General features: G+C 38.3%; 1 protein-coding gene across 4 annotated transcripts; it reads right to left on the minus strand.

Moving 5' to 3' along the window:
- Nucleotides 1-1,189: 1,189 nt before the first annotated feature.
- Nucleotides 1,190-12,949, minus strand: LOC119823353 (vitamin D 25-hydroxylase). Of its 4 annotated transcripts, none has more exons than XM_038343316.1 (5): nt 12,634-12,949; nt 6,348-6,489; nt 3,776-4,408; nt 2,719-3,048; nt 1,190-1,380 (listed from the first exon to the last, which is right to left on the minus strand). In XM_038343316.1, exons 1-5 carry the CDS (start codon nt 12,856-12,858, stop codon nt 1,205-1,207), a joined length of 1,506 nt encoding a protein of 501 aa, XP_038199244.1. In that variant the 5' UTR covers nt 12,859-12,949; the 3' UTR covers nt 1,190-1,204. The 4 variants fall into 4 exon arrangements, with proteins under 4 accessions (XP_038199244.1, XP_038199261.1, XP_038199253.1 ...); XM_038343333.1 differs by lacking the exon at nt 12,634-12,949 and adding an exon at nt 12,377-12,443; XM_038343325.1 differs by lacking the exon at nt 12,634-12,949 and adding an exon at nt 12,395-12,412.
- Between the last annotated feature and the right edge of the window lie 766 nt (nt 12,950-13,715).

The raw sequence follows: 13,715 nt of genomic DNA on the forward strand, positions 1-13,715 counted from the left end.
CCCTGTCTGTATAGCAGATTTTTGATTTGAATATTGTTGGGAAAACCTGCCTAACTGGAACTAAGACCTCAGTAAGGTAAGATGTTTGAATCTTTGAGCTCTGTGACTGGTTTTAGAAATAAGTAGTGCTAGAAACAGTGTAATGACTATACCTACAAAGAAAGAATAAATAGCCAACTGCATACTTTATTTCCATATACTGAACTGCTGCTTTAAGGATGGATGCTCAGGGATCACAGAAACTCTTATTTATAGAAAGAATGCCACAATTCTTAGGAATACATAGTAGAGAGGAATATCTGAAGGTACTGGGAAGGCCTATAATAAATATAAAGCTCTTCCATTGCCTACCATCATTATCTAGAATACTTCTGTTGTCAAAATTCATTTATGTGGGTTTTATTTCTTTAGTCCTGGACTGATATCACAGTCTGCTAATCCCAACACTTGATCATAAAGGAGTCAGTTTGGCAGCAAAAAGCAAAGTTCCCCAGGATGGAGCCAGATCAGAGGAAGCTTACAATAAACAAGAACTCTTTTTAGTGCATACATGGCCCCTTTTAATATGTACATAACAGCTGCACCTTTGTGTTGTTCAATACATTCTACAAGAATTCATGGAAGTTAGAAAAAATAACATAGTTAATGCTTGTTATTGCTCTAGTACTATTTTAAACAATGCATATGTATTCACCTAGCTTTATAAAACTATGTCTTTGCCCCAAATACCATTATTGATTAAACCCTAATACAGTTGTTGGAGAATATTATTTTAAGGTGTGTTTATGCTGCATTTGTTTAACTGTGAAGCTGTGATCCTTTGCCTGTCTAAAGCACCTGACGGTCTGTCTAATGAGCTGAACAGCCAATATCAAGGCAGAAGTAAGGACAGGCAGGGCTAGCAAGCAGAGAGTATAAATCAAAGGAGAAGAGAGGAAGGAGGAGGATGTCAGGGGCAGCCACCCGGTCAGAGCCAGGAGTAAGAGCGAAAGTAAGATTACAGAAGTAAGAAAGATAAAACCCCAGAGGGAAAAGGTTGATGGGTGAATTTAAGATAAGAAAAGTTGGCAAGAACCAAGCCAAGCTAAGGCCTGGCATCCATAACTAAGAATAAGCCTCTGTGTGTGATTTATTTGGAGCTGAGTGGTGGGCCCCTCAAAAAGCCAAAAGAGTAAAACATCACACAATATACAGTTGTGCACTTTCAGCGTTTTTCTGCGCAGATGAGGTAGGACTGGGGTTGTAATGTCATGCCCAACCTGGGTTTCAGGTTTGGAACTAGCGCATGTGGAAAATGCAAATGAAATTGCTGAAGTAATGCTGTAAAAAACAAAAACATTTCCATCCGAGCCAGCTGTTCTCCAAGACAATGTCTTCTTCCTGAACAGAAAAGGAAATAAGTTTAAAGACCATTGACTAAAATTAACATCTAATATTTGGGTGTCATTCAGAAAATCAGTAATTTAAAGTAGGTTGAGGACATCATATTATGAGAAGAGTCTCTCCAATCTCAAAGATTAGAAACTAGCACCTCAGTGAAGAAACATATACCTTTATTTTCTTATATCAGATCATGGACTTCTTAAGATTTTATTCTCATCTCTGACTTCTCCTACGCAATGCCTTGTAATAATATCACATGCTTTGGGATGTGACGTCAAAGGGAAGCCCATTTCAACTGACCTACTTAGTACTTTCCTTCAGTAAATCCTACCGGCATGTGTCACCACAGCCAGCAATGAGTACTTTCCTTAGTGATGAAGATGTAGCCCATCTTCCAAGCTCCGTGATTCATCTTATATTTCATAGCGGAAGCAGAATTTCCTAGTTGGAGATGACATGATAAACTAGAAGGCAAGATTCTAGCTTTTCTTGGAGTTATCTTTGTTCCTTTCTTTTATATGGGTTTCATTTTCTCATACTTATTACTGAATTTTTGCCGTAGAAGTCTTACTACAAACCCTGCGTTCATAAGCTAAAAAGTTTCTGAAGTAGCTTTATTTAATTAACTAGGAGATATTTTGATAGAAGCAGGTGTTGATCATTTTAATGAAACCATCCTTTCCTGTAAGAAGTAATGTTGTATGTAAGAGGACACCAAGGAAACAAGGCCCTCTAAATCCGTTATGATCGAAGCTCATATGAACTCAGAAGCTGGGTATTCACAGGGCCTGCACACATCTGTACCAGGTCCTCTGCATACATACATACATACATACATACATACATACATACATACATACATACATACATATATATTATAGATATAGATATAGATATAGATGCAGTTTAGGTTTTTTATGGGATTCCTGAGTGTGTGGATGAGTGGGTCTCTTATTCTTGTGCCTTCTCTCAAGTTCTGTTCCAACTCCATTGTTATTTTTATGCTAGTTTTTGTCTTATTATATTTTACTTTGTTATATTTTATTACTATCCCATAGAAGCCTGTTTGTTTTCTAATGAGAGACAAGAAAGGGAGTGGATCCAGACTGGAGGGGAGGTGGAGAGGAACAGGGAGGAGTAGAGGGAGACAAAACAGTAATCAGAATATATTATGTGAGAAAAAAATCTATTTTCAGTAAAAAGAAAAAATATTAAAAAATTAATTTTAAGTATTCAGAATTAAGCACTCTGGAGCAGGCTGTTTCAGATTGAGATGGTATGAATAATGAGTAATTGTTATACTTTAAAATTATATACATGTGAATGTTTTCTTACCTAGAGAAAAAGGAATGAAAGCTTCCTTTCTAGTAAAATATCCACTGCTGTCCAGAAATCGCTCGGGATAGAATATGTCTGGGTCTTTCCAGTACTTTTCATCAAAGTGAACAGAATAAAGATTTGTAATGACTGTTGTGCCTTTAGGAATGGAATAACCACGTACAACTGCATCTTCAGAGGTTGCATGGAAAATCCCCAGTGGAACTATATTACAGAATCTTAAAACTTCATGTAAAACTGCTTCAGTATAAGGCATTTTGCACTTGTCTTCCCAAGAAGGCCTCCTATTGTAGCCCATAATTAAATCAATCTCTTTATGAACTTGTCCTGTCAGAGAAACATATTAAAGTTATTGTGGAATTCTTTAAATTACATAAACTTATTGGGGGGGTACAACAAAGATAACCCATAACAAATCAAGAGAATATGGGTATATCTGGATTTGAATTTTTTATCATCTGGTAGTTAAATGAATTAATTATATTCCCCTTATATCTTTCATTAATAATAACCAACACTCTGGGTAAGGTCAAGAAAAGGATTATGAATAAATTTGTAATTAGCCTAGAATCAGAGTAGTATCACTGCCAGCAAGGAAAATAATGAAATATTAAACCTAAATAAGAAAAAAGCAGAATTCAGATACCAGTTTTGTAAGCTTCTAGACTCTTAACTTTTGTCATCCTTTATAAAACATACATATTAAGGTCTATTTTTAAGTTTTTTAAAACACAATGTTATTCTATATATCTCAAGTTGGTTTTAAACTTACTATGTAGGCTGTCGTAGCCTTGAACTTGAGATTCTCCTGCTTCAGCCTCCTGAGTTCTGAGATTAGAGGAATATCACCACCATGCCTAGCCTTCAGATGTTTTCTTTCTTCCTTTCTTAAATTTGTATTGAAATACTAGATTTGAAAACCATAATTATGAGATATTTTCCTTCTTGGCTACCATAGGTGGAGTTCCTAAAACTGCTTTATGCATGGCCAAACACTCTAAAGCACATGAGTCCTATATGTAAGGAGAGACTGTGAGGGCAAGGTTATTCTTACCTTGAATATTAGGATAAAGGGCCATAAAAAGAATTGCCCAGCGAAGCACATTAGTCGTAGTTTCAGTTCCAGCAATGATGAGTTCACCCACTGAAAAAATTAGATTCTCTTTGGAGAACGTAGATAAAGGATCATTTTTACCTTGATCCATCTCATCTAAATAGGCATCAACAAAATTCTGAGGTAAATGAGGCTTTCTGTTGACTGCAGTTTTTTCAATAAGTCCTTCCAGGAAACCATAAACCACATCTGCATTTCTGAATAGCTTTTGATGTTTTCCGAAAGGTAAGATGCCAATCCACGGAAATGCATTATACAGGAAGACCGGAGCACTGGCAGCTAGTTCCACGTTCTCACTAAATAACGTGATCATGTGCTGAAAATCAGTGTCTTCGTAAGTGAACCGTTCTCCAAAAAGGATCAGATTGGTGATGTTTGAAACAGCATTTGTTATTAGTTGCTTGAGGTCAAGAGGTTTGCCTTTGTATGTTTTAATAGCATCAATTAAAAACTGAGTTTCTTCTAAGATTTTAGATTCGAAAGATTTTTGACCACATCCAAAATAGTGAAAACTGTTAACAGCCAATCTTCTGTGATCATTCCATCCACGGCCATATCTAGAATTGAGTAAGCCTGAAAGAAAAGTATTAAAAATGGTGTGTAATTCATATTTCTCTGTATTTAGGATGCTGTGGAATAAAAAACAGAAAGGAGAAAAATCCAAAGATGGATAGTCAGTGATTTTAGCTCCCAATTATCTAAGTACATGATTGTGCCCTAGTTGATGGTGCTCAAAAGCCATACAACAGAGCTAAGCCTCATGAAAGGACTGGCAGAAAAGACCTATAATAATCATTTTTTTTATTTACAAGAAACCATCTAATCTTATGTAATCAAAAATATAAACTAGGCCTATATAAATCTATTACTCAGCTTTCTTCAAACATACCTGTAAGATACATGTGTGTATACATATATATATATGTGTGTGTGTGTGTGTGTACATATATATATATATGATAAAAATATTTTATAAAAGGCAGGTGATTATATGTTCTATGGACAAAATTTAATTTGGATTTAACAAATACCTCCAAATTCAAAGTTTCTGTTCAAAAGAAATCAGATTTTTTTATAATACAAATTTCCTTCTGTTGAAGGAATATGATACCCAACAAGATAACTATGCCAAAGTCAAGGGCAGCCTTGAATTGTTCAGAGTAGTAGAAATGTTCATGAAATAAAAAAAGAAAAATATGAACTCAAAAGTTACTAATGTTATTATATCTGCCATTTAGCTTATTTAAGCAAGACACTAAATTTTTTTAAAGTAAGTGTGGGGCTGGAGAGATGGCTCAGAGGTTAAGAGCATTGCCTGCTCTTCCAAAGGTCCTGAGTTCAATTCCTGGCAACCACATGGTGGCTCACAACCATCTGTAATGAGGTCTGGTGCCCTCTTCTGGCCTGCAGGCATATATACAGAATAAATAAATAAATGTTAAAAAAAAAAGAAAGTAAGTGTGGAGGTATCATTACAGAATTTAGAACATTACTGTAAAAAAATCAGATATCAGTTCTACCTGGTGTCAACATTTTTTTAGACTTTCTATTGCTGCTTTCTCCTTGATGTGTCAACTTTCTGCTTTTCTTCCTTGTAAACTAGATAGATAGTCATCCAAATCTGATCATTCCTAAGTCCTACAAAAAGTCTGTCCTTTGTACATGATAATATGTCTGTCACCAAGTACTCAAGATTGTGACCAAAAGGTAATTTCTGGTTCATGATGTGCGTGTGTTGTGTGTCTGTGCACACCTAATTTTTTTTCAGTATTTATCAAGTACTAATTTTTTAAAACATTACTATGTTTCTTAGAACTGATTGGCAATAAAACTAGCATGTAATAGCCTAAAACTATTATTGAATGCCGTCTGATTGTTCCTCAAATCCAGGGTTCACTAAGTACAAAACAATTTGTCTACACTAAAATTATTTAAAATAAGGAATGTGATTTAAAATAGCTACACTGACTGAAGGAAGCAGATGCAGAGATCCACAGCTAGCACTGGACTCATCTCCTAGAGTCCACTTGAAGAGAGGGAGGAGAGATAATATAAACAAAGGGGTCAAGACCATGATGGGGGATACCCACAGAAGCAGATGATCTGAACTGACTGCGGACTCACAGCAGGAGAAACTGCATAGGCTCAAACTAGGCACTCTGAATGTGGATGACAATTGTGTGGCTGGAGCAATCTGTGGGGCCACTGTTTATCCCTAATGCTTAAACTGGCTTTTTGGAGCTCATTCTCTTTGAAGGGATACCTTGCTCGGCCTTGATATAGGGAGGAGGGTATTGGTTCTGCCTTAAAGTGATGTGTCAGACTTTGTTGACTACCCATGGGAAACCTTACCCACTCTGAGGAATGGATGGGGGGTTGAGTGGGTGGAAGGTGGTGGGGAGCAGGAGGAAGGGAAGGAGAGGGAACTGGAATCAGTATGAAAAAATGAGAAAAAATTGTTTTTTTTAAGAGATCTCAAAAAAAGGTGCATTAAATAGTTGAAAAAACATACCTCCCATTTTTGTCATCTTCATGAACAAAGGAAAGCATGGTCTATCTGCAAAAATTTCACTGTGATGAACAAGGCATTCCTTTACTATATCATAGCCATTTAGAACCACAGTTGATATGCCTCCAAGATCTAAACTGAAAATCTTCGAGAAGAAAAACAACAATCAAATAGCAAAATGTACAGTGAAACAACAAAATGACCCACGTCCTGAGCCTACCCCTCTTATTACTTGCCACTTCTTTAAAAACATAAGGATCTGTTAGTTGACAATCTCTAGACAGTGTGATTAATTATACCACTCCATGCCTGGAACCATTTTATAAGATATAATGGAAAAAGTACTGGACAGGGGAGGCCTGTATTCTACTTTAAGTTTTGCCATTAAATAGGTTTAAGGTACAAGGCAAAACAAAAACAAAATGTATTTGATTTTGATATATTAGAATTCATTCCATCTCAAAATATTTACTACATAGAAATCTCATTTTATTTCCAAGACAAATTTATAACTAGCATCATCAATCTATTATTATACCATCTTGAAGTGGGGGAGGGAAATTGAAAAGTCAAAAAACAGCTTTGAAATTCAACACACACACACACACACACACACAGAGAGAGAGAGAGAGAGAGAGAGAGAGAGAGAGAATTGTATTTACCTTTCTAAATCCCAGGATTCTAAGGGAACCTAACTTTAGAGGAAAGATATTTACCATGTGCTGTGGGATAAATTGATATATTAGAATTCATTCCATCTCAAAATATTTACTACATAGAAATCTCATTTTTATGAGATTTGTTACTTGTATTGATTTAATAAAATGTTGATTGGCTAGTAGCCAGGCAGGAAGTATAGGCAGGGTAATCAGTTTAAGAGAATTCTGGGAAGAGGAAAGGCTCAGTCTGCAGTCACCAGCGAGACACAGAGGAAGCAAGATGGAGAATGCCTCACTTAATAAGGTACCAAGCCACATGGCTAAACATAGATAAGAATTATGGGTTAATTTAAGTTGTGAGAGCTAGTTAACAATAAACCTGCGCTAACTGGCTAAACAACTTATAATTAATATAAGCCTCTGTGTGTTTCTTTGAAACTGAACAGCTAAGGGACCAGGCTGGACAGAAACTTCTGTCAGCAACAATGTATATACACAGGTATACCTTTTATCTAAGGGGAAAGCAAAACAGGATAATCCTGTAACTTGCTGGAGTTGTTTGCCCAATGTTCTAGTTTGATTTGTTTTGCTGTGATAAACACCATGACCAAAAACAACACAGGGGAAGAGAGGGTTTATTTCAGTTTACACTTCCAGATCACAATCCATTAGTGATAGAAGTTGGGGTAGCAATTCTGGAGACAGGAGCCATGGAGGAACTCTGTTTATTGGCTTAATCCCTGGTTCTATGTTTTAGGTCTTCGCTTTGTTTTGCAGCCCAGGTATACCCTCTAGGCTTCTTAGTTGGGTTTCTATTGCTGTGATAAAATACCATGATTAAAAGCAACTTGGAGAGGAAAGGGTTTATCTCATTTATACTTTCACATCACAATCCATGATGAAGGAAATCAGAGCAGGAATGCAAGGGAGGTAGGAACTTAGAGGCAGGAACTGATACAGAGGCCATGGAAGACATGACTTGTTCTTCCTATGTTCTTGTAGCACTCACGACCACCAGCCTAGAGAAGGCTTGCCCACAGCCTAATCTGGTGGGGGCATTTTCTCAATCAAGGTTCCCTCTTCCCCAATGACTCTAGCTTATGTCATATCAACATAAAATTAGCCATCACACTAGGGATTGTGCCCTACCCCCAATGAACTGGGCTCAACAATGCCAATCATCAGTAAGACAATTTCTTTTGAGGCCCTGGGACAAAGTGATTGAGACAATTCTTCAAGCGAGGCAAGTTAACAATAAAAACTAGCCAAGACATGATAGGGTCACCTCATGTTCACTTATAATGTCCTGAAGTGTCTTTTAGCTAACCTAATGTAGAGGCCTAACCCAGTGAAAAGCCTGTTTATCAATAAATCCCAGAGATTGCTTATCACTATCCTCCCAGGAACTGCCCCAGAGTTTCTTACAGCTAAAATACTGATATAAGCCTTATCTTATATTTGTTGTGTAAACAACAAAGGTAGATTTAATCATGATAAATTGTGCTTCAGAAGAACACAGGAGGTCTTAGCTGATAACAAAAGTTCTTCAGAAGTAAGTCAGCAAAAGTGATAAAAGATTATCAAGAAGGAATACAGTCAGTCCCACCAGAGGTTTTGGCACAATGGTGAGCCCTGGGACAAAGAAGTATGTACATTTAGAATGTTGTGGAGAAAATTATAGATTTTGTACACATTGGCATTAGTTTTAGGCCATGGAGGAAATTTTAGCACAAAGGGAGTTGCTACCAGATAAGCAAATGAGAGATCTTTTCAGTTCCCAAAGTAGTATTAGTGTTGTCAAAGAAAAGTCTTCTCCCAGAAATGTATTCAGTGAAAATTAAACAGGAATGGCATTAATCTATTGGAAGTGGTACTGATGCAGGAAATAAAACAAGATCATCATTTTACCAGAATGGCATAAGACCTTGGGGTTGAAAGCTATGTATGAAGGCAGAACAGAGGGAGAATATATTTCAAAGAAAATCTTCAGACTGTGGTTACTAGGAATTATAAAAAAGAGGACTAATCACTTAGAAAAGCTATTATATAGTCTACCTTTACTCAAGAAATTGAGATAGTTGTCTGTTAAGAGAGTAGAACTGGGGGAAATTTTACTTGACCTAGTTGTATATTATACTTGAGAACTTATAGCAAAATTTCATCAATCAAACTGCAAAAACTTACTTTTAAAGTGTTTTAATCTGTGGAAGAGTCCAAGATTAGGTTTATTCAACCTTTGATTTATTGAACAGTTTTAAAATGTCTATTATGAGATAATTGTGCTAGCAGAGATGCAAACAGAAATACATCAAACATTCTTGCCTTCTAGCAGTTTCTGTATCAGCTTTACATAACTACTTCTCCGCCCAAACTATCTCTACCTAGAAATTTTACTCCATCAGTTAATAACCACACTTTTTAAATCCTTCAAGGTGTTCAGTTCCTGTTTGAGTGTGAAGTGTCTCCCCGCAGACTTGTGGCTGAGCACTGCTATCAGCTACAAACAGTTCTGAGAGCTCACAGAGCCTTTACGAAATAGAGGCTAACAGTAAGGTAGTGGGTTGCTGGGACGTGGCAGTGAGGGTCATCCTGGCCCTGATTCCAGCCAAGTTGCCCCTGCTTCCTAGTTGGTACAAAGTGGGGAGCCACTGTAAACTCTTTACACCAGAAATTGACCCACTAGCTGTCATAAACTGTACCTAATGCACCACAAGCCCAAATGAATCCTTCCTTTCTAAGTTGTTTTTGTGAAGTGAGGTGTTGAGCACGAGAGAAAGGTGACTAACAAAGTCCTGACCCATGTTGACTCGATTTCCTTCCAAGCCACACAGTCAACTTCTCAACATGTATATTGTTTCCACTGTGAAGTTATAAAAGAAGTTGACCAAATATCTTATCACTTCAGATCTTAAATGTATCTTACAGGCTTATATGTTAAAGATGCAGTCTTTAGCTTAGTGCTACATGGAAAGTGCAGACGTTGTAAGGGACCTAGTGGGAGGTTTTAAGTTACAGGTATACCCCTGAAAGCAGGATCCGGCCCCTCCTCTTCACTCTTTTTTGCTTCTTGGCTGACAAGATGTAAACAGTCTCCTCTGCCACACACTCCTACCATAATACTCTGCCTCACCATAGTTCCTAAAGTAACGAGGTCAACTTAATGACTTAGACATCCAAGACACAACCCACAACGCATCTTTCCTTTTTCTAAGTTTTTTATCTCAAGCATTTTGTTTCAGTAATGCAAAGCTGGCTTTCACAATCTCTAGACTCTGATTCAAGTCACCTGCATTACGTTCACCCTTATAATAGGTCACATATGCTGCTTCTTGTCCTTGGTGTTTGCTCTGTTCTTGGTGTGTTTTTCCCTAAGATGTTCTCAATAGCCTGCTCCTTCATTTCCTTTTAAGATGTCCTTGCAACGACACTTGCTCTAACTTAAAATTCAACCTGCCAGTAATGTCCATTTCCATTACCCTAGTTTAGCATCTGTTGTGCCCCATACAACTCTAATATATTATATATATTAAATACTTTATGTATATTTATTTTGTCCATCTTCCCCCAAACAGAATGTATGCCACTAGAGACAGAGATCTCTTGTTCACCACTAAATTGCCAGCACTTATGATAGTGCATGCCTTACTATGACAATTGATGCATGTATGTTGAATTAATGAATTTGGCAAACATATTTCAGCATATTATTATAGCATCATTGACTAAGTACTAACAACAAACAAATGCACACACTGCTACTGCTGATAAGTGACTGCCACATTGCCACATTTCTACCTTTGCTTGATCTGTCTCATTTGGAATGCCCGCCCCCCTGGTTGCCATACTACCTTTAGGGACCATATTCCATGTAGGTTTTAAAAATATACATATTTTTAAAATTCTCTTTGCTTTGAGCCATCACAGGTCACATAAAATCTTTTATGACATTAATTTAATACTAGTTTGAACCTGAAACATTTTCATCTGTCTGGCTTCCAAATTATAAATACCTTTAAAATGACTTTTTTTTTTTCGTTTTTAAATTCTCCACAGAGCCCCACTCAGTGCCTTGAATAAGTTCTCAATAAAAGTTCTCCATAAAATAATAAACTGCCAGTTCTGTTTGCTGTGATGCAAAATAATCATCTTTATTGCCTGTGAGAGTATTGTCTGAAAGAGTCTGACAAATCTACTTATATCAACTTTGCTAGCTATGGAATGCTGCTCAAAATCTACATTAAGAATCTAATCACAGCAGAAGCTAAAACAATCAAGAGTGACTCTCCAAAGAAATGGCAATTTATGCTGTAGCACATTTCTATATAAGATTGCTTAGGCATAAATATGAATCTTGGGCACTGCTATTTCTCTTTCAAAAATGATAAAGGATTAAACTCACAGTGCACAAAAGCAGGAAAGTTCAGATTTGACTACACATCTCAAATTTAAATGGCAGATTGTGGAAAAACAACTCCTATAAACCACTTCCTACAACCTTTCTGACGTACATGAGGTAACAGTCTCCTACTGTACAAAAATGATTAGTATTTTAACAACTTATACTAATTTTGACATTGTCAGAATTGAGAACTATCTCTAAGTTAATGGGAGATTTTCAGGGGTGTCCCACAGCTAGAATAAAGATCAAATGTAGCAGCAGCTTAAAGAGAGTTAATGTTAGGTGGTAATTAAACCTAACAATACAATGTTTACTATGCAGTGCACACATCTTCAGTTTTGCCCCTTGCAGTTTAGCAGCTATTAGCACAGGTTAGCTTTATTGATGTATAGTAAATTGTCACTGTAAACAATGTAGTTTTCTCAGTGTACCAGAAACAAAATTATTCATGCCAAACTCTAAGCAATTAATCCAATAAACCTATTCCTTGATGAGTCTTCCACACATTTATATTTTAATTTTAGCTTCTGTAATAGACCTATATCACTTGTCCTTTTGACTATTCATAGTATATAAAGAATTCCTTCCAGCTCAAATATTTATGCATAAAAATTTTAATTTCCTATTCAACGAGAAGCCATTCAAAATAACTGGTTTAAAGATAATTTTACATCTGTAGGCATAATAAATTTCTATTGGAGTGGTGTGTGTCTCAGGGGTAGAGCACTTACTTAGCATGTCAGTCTCTATGGTCAACTCCTAATACTATATAGTAAACAAAAATACTATATAGTAAACAAAATCATATATAATAGCCACTGTATTTGGGTAGCATTTTACTGCTTTTGGTTACTACTATTCTAAGTACCCCGATGAAGAAAGGTTAAGGTTCAGAAAATTAAGGGCTGTTTAGTGTTAAATGTAAAAAAATAAATAAATAAAAAATTTAAATGGCAACCCGCACTAACACTAACCCTGTCTTAGAAACTCACAACGTCTTCATTCAAAAAGGGGCCACAGGGCCGAGAAGTTCCTGTTAAGGGCAGGCGTCTCAGACAGGCTACGGGCCACACAGCGCACGCGCACATGCTCGCCCGTGGGCGGGAATCTCGACTCGGAGCGCCCCTGGTGTGACAGCCGCGGGGAGGCTTCCGGTCGGGGGCACGGCCATCGAGGCGGGATGCCCTCTGGCCGCTGCTTCTGACGGGACAGGGTCTGCGTCGCGGCCTACCTCGCCGTATACCCGGCTCTGCTTCCTCATGTAGACGTGGGGAAGCTCGGCAGACATGGCCAGGGAGCAGATGTTGCCAATGAATGGCAGCCGCGGCGGCCCCGGGGGGAAGCCCGCCGGTCGCCTCTGCCTCAGGAGTTGGCGGACCAGCAGCAGGAAAAGCAGCAGGAGGAGCGCGCCCGCGAGCGCAGCTGCACACCTCTGGATTCCGGGAGGCTCCAACATGGGCCCGGGCTAGGCTGCTAACCGGTCGGTGGCGCTGAGGCTGGGGCGGCCTCCGGCCCTGCAGCACTCCCGACGGCCCGCCCCTTCTCCACGGCCATTGGTTCGTTGAGTGTGGGCTCTGGCCCTTTAGGTCAGCCACCTCCAGGATCTTCCCTGGCTCAGAGTCCCATTTGGAAACCTTTGATTTGGCTTGGCCCTCGGTGAGCACCACTACCGCGGGCAGGCACGGAGCCCACAGGCCCCATTCCAGAATGTGGTCACTAAGTTGGTCATGTGAGCATTGCTCGCTGGGCTAGGTGCTTCCTGTCTCTCTGAATGCTGGTCCTTAAAGTGTATTGACAGTTGCCCCGTCTGTTTATTACACTCTATGGGTGGTGAAGAGGTTATCAGAACTGCAGTCTTTAACTGAGTCTGATAATTCCATTACAGAGTCCACAGATCAGTAGGAAAAGGAAATAACCTCTCCTACAATCTTGCCTTTTGTTACGAGGCATTTCTTTGAGGACTCTTTGAAGATTCTCATTAGTTCAGGTCGTCTATCTTTTCACCCTTCTCTGTCCATCCCTTCCCCCCCACACACACAACTGGTTTATTGTTAGTAATCTCAGAGGGCTCTCTTATCAGGGATAGCACTGACTACTCAAGTTTTCTGTCTCTCTGGAGACAGAAGCAATGATTTTTATATTGCTAGTTCAGCCCACATTCCTGTTTTCTGTTGGCAATTCTTTGCAACACAGGACCCGCAGGGCTCGAGACTCCAGAAAAGCTGCTTTGTGACGATAATTCAACATGGGCAAAAGTTTAGTAGTCCTCATTGGCTTAAGTTTTATTCATACAATTATTTATTAAATGCCTAC

Source organism: Arvicola amphibius, chromosome 1 (assembly GCF_903992535.2).
Source record: "Arvicola amphibius chromosome 1, mArvAmp1.2, whole genome shotgun sequence".
Lineage (NCBI taxonomy): Eukaryota > Metazoa > Chordata > Mammalia > Rodentia > Cricetidae > Arvicola > Arvicola amphibius.

Excerpts from the sequence above, each read along its gene's own strand:
- LOC119823353 (XM_038343316.1), bottom strand. The coding sequence starts at position 12,858 with ATGTTGGAGCCTCCCGGAATCCAGAGGTGTGCAGCTGCGCTCGCGGGC. Across the intron at positions 6,490-12,633 it reads AGAGCCGGGTATACGGCGAG|ATTTTCAGTTTAGATCTTGG; the intron begins GTAGGCCGCGAC and ends TTCTTCTCGAAG. Across the intron at positions 4,409-6,347 it reads GAAGATGACAAAAATGGGAG|GCTTACTCAATTCTAGATAT; the intron begins GTATGTTTTTTC and ends CTTTTCTTTCAG.